This window comes from Aethalodelphis obliquidens, unplaced genomic scaffold (assembly GCF_003676395.1).
Source record: "Aethalodelphis obliquidens isolate GAN/ISIS:26980383/991018 unplaced genomic scaffold, ASM367639v1 scaffold5, whole genome shotgun sequence".
In the NCBI taxonomy this organism is placed as follows: Eukaryota; Metazoa; Chordata; class Mammalia; order Artiodactyla; family Delphinidae; genus Aethalodelphis; species Aethalodelphis obliquidens.
In genome coordinates this window covers 20,488,516-20,500,607 of record NW_020837949.1, presented here as the reverse complement: position 1 = coordinate 20,500,607, position 12,092 = coordinate 20,488,516, and the positions used below count along the sequence as shown (strand labels likewise).

The following is a 12,092-nucleotide window of genomic DNA, read 5'->3' as shown; positions in this document are numbered from 1 at the left end:
AACCACCAAATGCAGCCAGATGAAGGCTCTTGCCCCACTGATATATCCCTTCTGGATAAATATGCAGGGTGTCTCTATGTCCTTCCTTTCTCAAGGTCATGCTACTCAATGGTGAATTATGATCTGCATATAGGTACCGCTGTCTGTGGAGACAGCCCAGGCCTCCGGCATGGTCACGAAGCTGCAAGACCACCCCCCGGCCCCCGAGAAAGTTCCACACACGGACCCACTGTTACACAGCCGTGTGATCACTCTCTGTCCTGGGTACAGCCCTCCACCCTGGGAGGTTGTCAGAGGTCATGTGCTCAGCCCTTCCTTCTCCCATTTTTTCCCTTAGCACACGCAAATGCACATGTACACACATGCATGCACACACACACACACACACAAGATGGATTAATACATGCCTGCAAAGAACAGCCAGTGGATATCGACTAAACAATACTTCTTTCTATTTACATAGACAAGAATAAGGAAAAACTACTTTGTGGGCTCAGAAGGAATTCACAAGCCCAGTGTAGCTCCAGCGCCCTCGAAAAGCCAGCCCTGCACCCAGTGGTCTCTGCTGACGACGTGACCACAACGCGGCCGCCCAGCTGCTGCCGGCAGGACCCCACCACACCCTGCGGTGCTGACCTCCTGCCTGGGGACCCTGGGTCTCCGGGCCTTGAGGATACCAGTGGTTCTGGTTTGACAACGGGGATGGCGCCGGGACCCCTGGAGAGGCTGCTGCAGACCCCTCCTGTGCTGCTCTCTTTCTGCATCTCTGCTCACACTGACGCGGGGGGACCTTGTCAAGAAAAGTGACTCCGAAGGTAGAGTAACCCTAACACATCTGAGTGGAACCTACACCAATACGTGTGAAAGGGGAGTCAGTGAGCCTTTCTGGCATGTACCGTCACCAAAATCCCTGATGAGAACTCGTGTGGGCTGAGTGAGAAACACACGTGTGTGTGTTTGTGGGAATGCGTGCATGGGCATGAGTGACCGCCTGAGTGGGCGTCAGTGTCTGTGGGCATGCGTGCACGCATGTGTGTGTGTGTTTATATATCCAAAGGTCGGGCCTTGGGCGGGGGCCAGGCTGGGCTTCTTCGGGGTCTGTATGTGGCTGACGGCCTGACTCACCGTCAAGGCTTTGGGAAGTCGCCTTCCCTGGACCCAGGCTGCCCTTTCAGCGTTCAAGAGCCAGCTCGGGGCACTTCTGGAAAACACTTTCAAGGCGAATCCTACGTGCCCTTTGCTCTGTCATCTCTCTTCCCACCCACGTGACACAGCCTCTCCCGAGCTAGAAGCCAAGGCCCTCCCCCGGTGTCCCCGAGTCAGGACTCCCTTTGGGACTGCTAATTCCTCCTTCTCCGGAACGTTCCAAGAGGAACCTGGCTTCACACTGCCCCCGCCGCCGCCTCCCAGTTGGGGTGCTCAGCTGGCGGGGAGGAAAAGGAGGGAGCTAGCTTTTTACAGGTCTGCAGCTTTCCTTCAAGTCACTGAGCGTCTCCGACATTCAAGGCCTCACGCCTGGCACATAAAAGAGATTCTAATCACTACACCTAATTAGAGGGAAGAGTACATTGCAGAGAAAAAAATTAAGCAGCGTAAATATAATAAAAGGCAGTAATTAACAGTCCCACAAGGCGGATGCTGTGTTGACAGCTGAGGATGTGGAGAGAGGATGGAAGGGACCCGCTTCCCCATTAGAGAGCCACGGCCTCCCTGGTGGGAATGCCAGAGCCCCAGGTACAGGCTGATTACTCCGCGTATAAATCTACAAAAGAATCAGCTCAGACTCTCCCAGGGTGACTCACGAACGGTCTCCTGGGGGTGACAAGGGTCTGACTTCTACACTTCCTCCTTGGATTTAGTGCGGCTGATTTCACTTCATGGTGGTGTTGGTAATTTTTTAAAATACAAGCTGTAAAACGCTCTTGCCTCTAAGTCTCAGATCAGCCCTCCAGCCTCACCTTCCTTCTGAAAGAAGATTGCTTGAGGGCGTCACGGCAGGGCGCCTCCGGGTCCCCCCCCAGAGGAGAGGGCAAAACTCACCCGGCCGGGATCCTGGGCTGGACACGGCTCTAGTGGGGTCTGAAATGACCCCGGCCTGACTTGAGGTAGAGAGTCTGGAGGCGGGAGACCCAGGCGCAGACCCAGCGCCGCCCGCCGCCCACCTCTGCGGGTGTGTGAAATGCACGCGCTCGCACGCATGCGCACGCACACGCACACGCACTCGCGCACACGCACACGCACTCGCACGCACGCACACGCACTCGCACACACGCGCACGCACGCGTGCCCGGCCCCCTGCCACTCCGGACCTTCCTTGCACTCCAGGGCCACGCGGGACTCCAGGTTGTCCATCTGCATCTGCAACCGCTTCAGCGTGAGGTCGCTCTCGCGGGACTTGCGTTTGTAGGCGATGAGAACGGCCACGATGAAGATGATAAGGAGGCCGCCGGCCACGGCGATGCTAACGATGGCGGGCAGGCTGAGCGGGCTATCTGGGGCAATGTACACCATCCCCGGGGAGTACTCCATGCCACCGACTCGGGCCTGGGGGGACACGCGGGGGGAGACGGAGCTGGGTGTGGGCACAGAACATCCTAGGCAAGGGTCCCAAGCCACCCGAGAGCTGGTGACCAGGGTTGCGTGAGGGAAATGGCTCCAGGGAGGAGAGTCATTGCTGGCTGTAAAAGCAGACAGGAGGGCACCTGGGGTGGAGGGAGCGAGGGTGAACAGCTCAGCGCAGGCCACCCCCACAACTGGGAAAGCCACACATTATATTATTAGGGAGTGAACTCGGTTGTCTTTATGAGGAAACAGCACTCAACTGGGATCTAAAAAAGCCTACGTGCCATCAAAGTCCGGATCCCCAAAGACTCATCCCATTGTGAGGACAGATGACAAAGGCACAGGACGTGATATTATGTCCTGCCCGGGTCAACGATGGTCCTCTCCTGGAAGGGTCTCTTGCCTCTAACAGGTGACACAGCACATCACTGAATGCTGTTTCGCATTGCCCTTACTGTAGCACCAGCCAGTATGGAAAGAATGACAATACGGAAGAAAAACGTCTGAAGTGGGACGAGGAGAAGGAACTGGGAGTGTGGGAGAGCCAGGAGGAAAGTTCCAGAAGGCCAGAATCCCCTCCCAGAAAGCCCTGGTGGCCCAGGATGGAGCTGGACCGCTCACCCCACCGCATCCTGAGTGCCTGCCCATCCAGGGTGGAGTCCCGCCAGCCTCACCATCACTTTGTGCCGGCCTATGAGGTTGGGGGACTCGCAGAGCAGCTGCACATCCGACACTGTGACGGTGCACGGCTTCTCCCCGACCAGCACGGTGTAGTTCAGCTTTACATTGCCCCCAGCCACGGGCGGGATCAGGTTCTTGCCCTGCATGGACAGGAAAGCCCAAGTTCCCACCCCAGAGTCAGGAGCACAGCTACTGGCTGGCTGACATGTCCTCCCACCTGGAGGTCCCATCCCTCTGGGGAGCTGGTGGAGAGGCCACCTTCCCTAATAAGTCCAAAAAATTCACAACACCTATACTACTATTCCCACTTCCTCAGTGGGAAATCAATAATCAAGGCACTCTTTTCAGCTTGTCCCAAAGGCAGCTTCAGAATCCTTCTCAACACAGAGCTGTAATCAGTCACTACCAGTTGCTTCAAATTGTCACATGAGTTAAAATTAATTTTCTATCCATGCTCCAAAGAAGCCCTATAAGGTGGTTTGCAAAGGGCTGCACAGGAGGAAGCAGTATGAGCCTTTGACCTCCCACGTCCTGGACTCAGGGGCCAAAGCTGGGAGTCAGATGGCCAGGGTGGATCCAGCTGCCCTGACCAGGTTTCTGTGGCCCCTGGAGAGAGTGCACCTCTCAATACAAACTCAAAGAGCACATTTACCATCGTCTGGGCTATAACATAACCTCTGCTAGCTGATGACACCTGCCACAAGATCTGGCAGAAGCCCATGACTTGCGGCCTCCTCCTGTGACTTGGAAAGCCTCCCCTTGCATACAGTGGCCTCCTTCCTCCCATCTCACGCTACCTTTAGGATGATGGGTGTGCCGGGCTTGAGCTCCAGGATTCCTGAGGGACCGAAGGCCTCAAACACAGGATTAGGGTAGTAGGTGAAGTTGGTCTTGTTGAGGATTAGCAGGGACTGGACGTTGTCCAGGATGAAGCCAAACTCCTCGGGCCTCTCCGTCAGGTCAGACTGGTGGTCGGGCCCCAGAGCGAGGGCAGGGGCCTGGCAGGTCATCTCAGTAGCGTTCAGAACCTCGCAGAGCTGGGGTGGAGCCGGAGAGGGAAGGCTATGTGGCGTGTCTCCGCACACCTGCAGCCCCAGACACCCGCCGGCTCTCCCTCGGTGCCGCCGTATGGTGTGGTGTTGACACGGGACAGTCATGGGTGGATCCCCACAGCTCCCGTGGAGTCAGGACCACACAACCTGGGCACTCAAGGACAAGCTCTGCAGCTGACACCTACCTCTGCCCTGCCCATGGCAGGCACTAGGGTATCTCTAAGCTAAGGAATGGCACTGGGGGTCAGAGGACGGAAGAATAAAGGTCTTCCATCCCTTATTAAGAATAAGAAACCCCAGAAACCCAGAAGAGATTGCTCCTGCATGCCTGTACCCCAGAGTGTAGAAATGGCCTCATGCCTGCTCCCCCATCCCGCCATCCCAGTGTCCGGGGCGTCACACGCGATGGGTCATCGGTGTCTGGGGTGAGCCTGCCTGAGCCCTCGGAGAGCCCACACCCTTTAGGGCGGCCAGGCGCCGAGTGCACAGCGCCCCCGTGAGCCCCACCAGTCCCGGACTCACATTGATGTGCTCCTTCCCTCCGTGCTTGGCGCGGATCTGGGGGTTCTGTATGAGGTCCAGGTGAGTCCCCCTCACGGCGATGGGTGTGTTCCCACTGGTGGGGAAGAAAGGAGGAGGCGTGTAAACACAGGGACAGGAATAGCAGCAGCGCCTGATGACGATGACGATGACGATGATCTATCAGGCTGCACCCCAGCACTGAAGACGATGATAACCGGCGGGCAGGGTAACATTCACGGGGACAAGATGACATGCTGACTGCATCATAATAAGGACGAGCCCTCAGCAGCCGAGGGGAAGTCAGTGATGACCAGATGTCCGCGGCTGTCCTGCACTGAGCTCGTTCGGAGCGCGGACACTGCACGGAGGCTGGGCCTGTAGCACGGCCCTCTTGGCCCCCCGAGGTCTCCTGACCTGAACCAGCTGCTTCTCTGCAGTCTCCCAGCGTCTCTTTCCCTGCCCTCCCCAGTCTCAGGGAATTTTCTTCACCCTGGCCTTGGCCTAAGGGAAGCCTCGCTCCAGACGACCCTCCACCAGACCCTCCGAAGTCTGAGCACAGCCTCCTCCCCCAGGACAATCATACCACACATTTCCACCTTAGAGGCTTCAGTCGGCTGGGATGTGGGAAAGGCCAAGGCCCAGCCACTCAGGAACCTCCTGTAAGAATGCAAATCTGAAATGCTCCGGGGCTCTTGCACCCTGGGGAGTCAGCCAAAGGACTGCTAACGCCCAGCGATTAGGAGACTCGTCTTTGGGTAGCTTTTCAATGGAAACCTGGACGCCACTGTCGTATCTTCAGGGCCACTGAGAAGCTGGCATGGGATGGAGGCTAGCTTCCTTGGGGGCTACTCAAAGGAAAGTGATGAATTATGTTATCTGCAATCAGGGGAATATCATTGAGAAGAATCTATTTAAAACAGGTAAGTGGTTATAAGCTTGTGGGTAAAGAGTCCTTGACAGCCCCATTCATCTCTACCCCTCTATCCATCTGCCCCCCTTTACACGCCATTCCTGCCCTCCCTTCCTCTCGCCCTCCACCGGTCCCCACTGAAGCACGTCCCCACCCCACGTATGCACATGCAGGAAGATTTCCTCGAAACCCAGAGAGTCTCTCGGCCCCGGCAGTGCTGGCGAATGAGCTTCTGGTGTCCAGCCAGCTCCCGATCTTCTCGGTCATCAATTCAACACACGTTTATCGAACGCCCCCATCACCCATCGCCACTCATCAGTAACCCAGGCTGTTGCAAGCAGTGTAAAGCCACATGTTCTGCAGAGCCCCACCCCATCCCAGACTCCGTTAACTGCAGTGAAACCGCTGGAGCCCCGGCCCCTTCAGAACGCACCTCCAGCCTCCCTCTTGATGTGAGAGTGACTGGGGGTGACTGCCGAGTGCCAGGAAGGACAACACCTCTATTTCTGCGCCAGTGACACGAGGAAGAACTGAATTAAACCAGGCTGTGAACGCCTTCGGGAGCCACAGGGTTTGCCTAAGCACAGGGGGCTGTGCCAACTTCCTGGACTCGCCAGGCCCTGGGGGCAAATCCTGGACTAGCTTTTACAAGTTCTCTGCCCCTCTCTGTCTTACATGTACCTGCTTTCAGGTCACGGCTAAAGCTTACAAGGCTTGGGCCTTAGAGACTAACTGCTGAGGACAGCCAAGCTGCATCTCCCAAAGGCTGCCTTTTGTTTAGGTGTAAGGCCCGGTGGCAAACTCTTTCTGTAAAGGGCCAGGCAGTAAATATTTTAGGCTCACTGGGGCCATGTGGTCTGTCGCAGTTACTCAGCTCTGCTGCGGTGGTGAGAAAGCAGTAGAGACAAAACATATTCGGATGAGCATGGCCGTGTTCCAATAAAACTTTATTTATGAAAGCAGACGGACAGCCAGATTTGGCACCCCAGCTGGAGTTTGCTGACCCTGGTTTACAAGATTGTTCTCTGGACTGGACTCGTCATTGACCCCCCATCTCAGCTTGTGGTAACCACATCTTCATGCTCTGCCCCCTCTCCTGACCCCAGACATCCTCCAGAGCTGAAGCAGACAGTGGGGAGGGCTGAGGACGGGGGATGTGGGTAGAGGGGGTGAGGAGGGAGGGGAGACGAGCCAGGCACCGCACTGGGTGTCTGTACCTCACGTAATCCTCTCAGTGTCCCGTGAGGGAGCTGACTGGTGAGAAAGCCTGGATCCGGGGAGGTTAACTAATTGAAGGTCACTTGGCTGCTAAGCAGTGGAGCTGGGCTGCACCCACTCCTTCTGAGCCCAAGTCCACTCCCCCCGAGGCCCCTGATACAGCAGTTTCCCCATGCTCAACAGGGGTCTTGCTATCAGGATGCCCTCTGCAGCACCTTCTGGCCTCCTAGTGTGCCCAGCAATCCTCACATCGGCCCCCAGGGCCGGGTCCTGCTCAGAGTGCTTTCGGTGGAAGGAGGCAGCCCCGGCAGGAAGGTCTGACCCGGGGGGTGCTCTGAACCACCACCGCCAGTTCATCAGTCCCCACAGCAGGACTGGGCCCCAGAACTCCCCTTGGCTTTGGAGGGTCGAGGAGGGAAGCCCAAGGTCAGGGCAGGCCCTACCTGATGATGCTCCACTCGGGCTCGATCCGCACGATGGTAGGATCCTCCATGTACTGGAAGAACAGGTCCTGGTGGATCTTGGCCCTGTCCACCTGCACCATCACCTTCATTTCCAGCACCTCATCTGAGGACGTGGTGTTGCAGACGATGTAGGACGGAGAGCGCCTGCGGGAGCGAGATGGGGAGCTGGGCTCCTGGGTGTTGTTGGGCGGGACATTGTGGTCCTGGGTCGGGGCCCTCCCGTGCCCCTCCCTGTTCATCAGGCTCGTCAGAGGCAGTGGGGGAGCAGCACCCCGACACAAAGCCCTGAGAACTACTGACAAAGACTCTCTCCTTGACCAGACTGTAGACGGGTTCCTCTGAGCCCCCTTTTTGACTAGGCTTCTTCCTGAGGCCCTGTCTTTGATTTGCCGACCCCCATTTTTAGCAAGAATCCTGCTAACTTAGTTTGGCAAGAACCCCCCCCCCCCATATCTGAGTACCCTTGATATCTGATCAAATTCCGCCTCCTTAACCCTTGATGTCTGGTCACCCTGACTGCCTTCAGCAAGAGTCCTGTTAAGTCGGTCTAGCAAGAATCCTCCTAACCTCGTTTCCTCTTAGTAATTTTCCATCCACTGCCTCCCTTGCTCTGCCCCTTGGCTATAAATCCCCAGCTGTCTGCCGTATCTGGAGTCAAGCCCAACCTCTTTCTCCATTGCGACAGTCCTGACACCTATTGCAATAGTCCTGAGCAAGCTCTTCTTTACCATTTTAACAAGTGTCAGAGCCATTTTTTTTCTTGAACGCTCAGGCAAGGCCTGGCCTGGCCTGACTTCAGATCTGTCGCAGCCCGCAGCATAGCTCTCTCCCAGGAAAAGCTCTCTCTGCAGAACCTCATGCCAGCGGCGCAGGGAATGTCCCCAACCACACCTCTTCTAGTCCTGCATCAGGGGCACCTCTTGCCTCCCTCCCAACCCTCACCCCCGCCCCAGGTTCCTGGCTCATGGATGGTGTGCTCTCCTGGGACTGGATGGTGGAACCAGGGAAGGGAAAGTCGGCTGCCCCTGGAGGTTCAGCCTCAGCCAGCTCTCGGCAGTCCCGGCTGGCTCTGCAGCAGCTGGCCAGGAGCTAACCCAGGGGGAAGGGGCCCTAGATTCCAAACTGTGTCCCGTGGAACCCTAGGGTCCTGCACAGTGGGTGGTACGCGGGCACCCAGGCTAAACGGTGGGCAACGGCACGATGGGCCGTTCAAAGGAAGGGGTGCCTGGCAGGTCCCCGGGCTGAGCCACGGCCAAGCACGGCCAAAGCGAACGGCCACTTACTCAGGGAGGAGCAGGCACCTCCAGAAGGTTAGCCGGAAGTCTGCTGCCTGTCAGCCCCGCCCACCCTCTGGGCTGCGAACCCTGGAGCCTGCCCTGAGGTGAGTTACCTGTGGAAGAGGCAGGGCTGCTTCCCAAACATCACCACCACGTTGCTGCCCGCGTTCAGGTTGGTGCCCGTTATGGTCACCTGTGTGCCTCCGGACATGGGCCCCCGGCTGGGCTTCAGGTCTGAGAGCGTCAGCGTCTGTGCAGGAAAGGATCTGGCCTGAGGATGCTCCTGGGTAGGCCTGAGGCAGCACCCCACTCCCGGATTCCACTCGCCTTCTGGAATCCTTAGTCATGGCGGCCTCCCAGAGAGCGGGCTCAGTTTACCCAGGCCTGTGGGGACTGGCGGGCATGTGCACCTCTACACTAATAACAGTCATAATAATATTAGCTACTACGTAGTGACCTTTTAAGTGACAGGCTTTATATTTTATGTGTATCTATAGTGAGATATACATTTTTTAAAAATCGCCCAATCTATTCTACAAGGTAGGCATTATTACCCATCTTAAAGACAAGATTCAGAGATGTTAAGTAAAGTTTCCAAGGTCACAGAGCAAAGAAGCGGCCTGAGAACTGACTCCAGAGCTGGAGTTCTCCACCACCTCTCCAGCCTCCAGCGAGGGTCGCTTTCAGGAAGGTAAGCTGCCCCTTCCACAGGCCTCTCCAGAGAGCTGCCCAAAGCACCCAGCGGCCAGAGCAATGAGATGTGTGAGCCCCAGGGAAACCCAGGAGGAGAAGCAAAGAAGGGTCAGTGGATTGAGTGAAGAGTCAGATTGGGGATGGGGGTGGGGATGGGGGAGGATCTGTGAGCTGAGGATTTGGAGTCTCAGTTTGTTCTTTCATTAGCATTTTAATGGAAAAAACTTTCCTAAGTCCCAGGTGAGAAGCCTGTATCTGCATTTAAATGAAGATTTCTCTCTTCTCTTACTCCCTTAAAGAATTCTGCACCAAAAGTTGAACCCACTCAGCTCCAGGGAGCGGGCAGGCAACCTCCTCTCCGAGAGGCCTCGATCGATGGATAACACTAGGAGAGGAGAAGAGAAGCCCCAGCGAAGCCTGCAGCCCCAAGGCCTGGCACGTGTGCGCCCCGGTCCCCGCACAGGGCACACGTGTGGGGACACGCAGGGACCCACGGGAACACGGGCGGACCTCTGCGCCCGGCATCCGGTCAGCGCAGGCGCACTCGCGGGGCCCGCCCACCTGGTCCCTGCAGATCCCAAACCTGGAAGCCCCGTGACACCACCAAGCCAAGCCGAGGAGCGGCTTATGCTGGCTCTGGCTCAGCCCGAGACCCGCGCTAGGGTGGGGGATGGGACTGCTGCAAGAGCCTTCCGTTCTCAGCTTTGCCTGCACCGTGCTGTGTGACTCGGCACCAGTCACTTACCCTTTCTGATCTCAAAGAATCAAAAAGCGGTCCTCTCAGAGGTGCCTGACTGTTTTCTGGTTGTAACTTCCCACAGATGGTGCCTCCGCCCCACTGTCTGTCAAGGGAGAGCTTTCAGACCTGGCCCCTGCTGACCCCCCCGGAGAGGAAAGGGCAAGTGAGGGAGTTGCTTAAGGGGTAAGGGGCAACGTGGAAAGGAGAACAAGCTCCCTGGCAGCCTGGGGGTGAGGGTCCTGGAAGGGGTACAAGTGAGGAACCCTGACGGGTTTGCAGTGGCCCTCCTGTGCGGGGCTGGCTGGGTGCTGAGTTACTCTGGGGGTGGGGAGAGGATGATATAGAGACACGTTTTAACGTTGGGAGAACCTATTAATTATTCAAGGTTCGCTTCATAACTATTTTCCAGCGGGTCTGCGTGGGAAATCAGATGCGGCGTTATTTGCCATCTCTTCCCTTGGCTCCCTCCCTGGATGGAGGCAAAGGGGGGAAAAGTGTTGCCTTTGCAGAGATCTCCAGGGATAGAACTGGCAACAGCCCAAGAGTGCTGATCTGCGGTCTGTGGGCCTTGGTGTCGGGGTTTTGGGTGAATAAACCCACACATCAGAGCCTGGCCCGATTTGTGGAGGGAAACTGAGGCAGACCCAAACCTCGGCACTGGGAGGGGCTCCCCGGCACCCCCAGGCCCTGAGAGGCACCCCTGAAAAGGGGCTCGCCACGGGCTTCCACGGGGGTCCCAATGCCACCTGCCAGCTGCCCAGCAGGGCGGGAAGGCAGTGAAGGCTCGGAGGTGTTGTGGGTGGGCGTGTGACAGAGGGGCATTCTGTCCTTCCTGCCTCCCTGGTATGACTCACGGGGGACCTCTGCTCCTCATTCCCACCCTGAACCCCTCGGAGCTCTGTTGTCGGCAGTGAGGGGGGGTTGCTCAGTGACCAGGTCCTTAATGCAAACTGGGGTCTGGGAGGAGACTGGGGTCCGTGGCACCATTTCTCCCCCCGCCACTCTTCCCAAGCGGGTGTGTATTGCCAGGATAGTGCCTCCAATAGAAAAGTGAGCACGAGTCTGAGTCCCAGGGACCCACTGGACCAATGCATTTTCGCCTCGTGGCAACAACTCGCACCTTCCCTGCTCTTCTGCTCCGATTTCCCCTCGTCCCCGTCAACCCCCCGCTCCCCACTCCCTTCTGCTCCCATCTTCTGGTGCCCCTCCACGTCACACCTTATGCCGGGAACAGCCTCCCGCTACTCGATATCCATATGGAAAACTGTATTCTGCCTTAGACAGATCCTGCCTTTCCTTCTGGCTCCTTCCATGAAACCTTCCCTTAATACCTTCCATCCAACCACATCCTGCTCCCAGGGTGGAAACACTCATGCAGGCAAGACCTCCCCTGAGAGCAGAAGGGGCTTTTGGTTGTCTACCGCATAGATGTGTTACATGAATTAAGCCCAAGAGCAGGTATCACAGAAGAAGGAGCAGCTGAAGCAGGAGACAGAGAAGGGAAGGGAGTCAGGCCACTCGAAGGCTTGAGGAAGGATTGGATAGGCAGGGCAGAACAGACCAAGGAACCTGGACAAGTCAAGAGGCAGTGGGCACCCTGGGCTCTTCTCGAGCTGGGGGCTGACATGATGAAAATGGTGTCCCCCAGTGTGGCTGGACTAGAATGGGTTCAGACCAACGGCAGGGATTTAAGGGGGCCACTGCAGTAGCAAAGGGAATGGGAAAAGTAAGACTCCAGGACATGGTGATAGAGGGATTGACATCAGGCATTAGGGGAAGCCGAGCCACAGGCCACCAAGATGGTGGGCCCGGTGACAGGCCACTGACAGAAACGGGCAAGGGAGGGGGACGCGCTGTTTACGGGAGCTGACAGCTCGGGTGGGCCATGGGAGGTGATGGCAGGACATCCAGGGGGCGGCGGCCTTTGAATTAGTCACAAAGGTAAGAAGCCTGGCTGGAGACACAGCAGAGACA

General features: G+C 57.1%; 1 protein-coding gene across 3 annotated transcripts in view; it reads right to left on the bottom strand.

Annotated features, from left to right (window-relative positions):
• PLXNA4 (plexin A4) overlaps positions 1-12,092 on the bottom strand; it is a 463,197-nt gene that overhangs the window by 45,944 nt on the left and 405,161 nt on the right. For all 3 annotated transcript variants that reach the window (XM_027101899.1, XM_027101900.1, XM_027101898.1), the window contains exons 15-20: positions 8,800-8,936; positions 7,389-7,553; positions 4,818-4,911; positions 4,041-4,280; positions 3,237-3,383; positions 2,310-2,544 (exon numbers count right to left, since the gene is read on the bottom strand). In XM_027101899.1, coding sequence (XP_026957700.1) covers positions 2,310-2,544; positions 3,237-3,383; positions 4,041-4,280; positions 4,818-4,911; positions 7,389-7,553; positions 8,800-8,936 — 1,018 coding nt within the window. The remainder of the gene's footprint in view (positions 1-2,309; positions 2,545-3,236; positions 3,384-4,040; positions 4,281-4,817; positions 4,912-7,388; positions 7,554-8,799; positions 8,937-12,092) is intronic.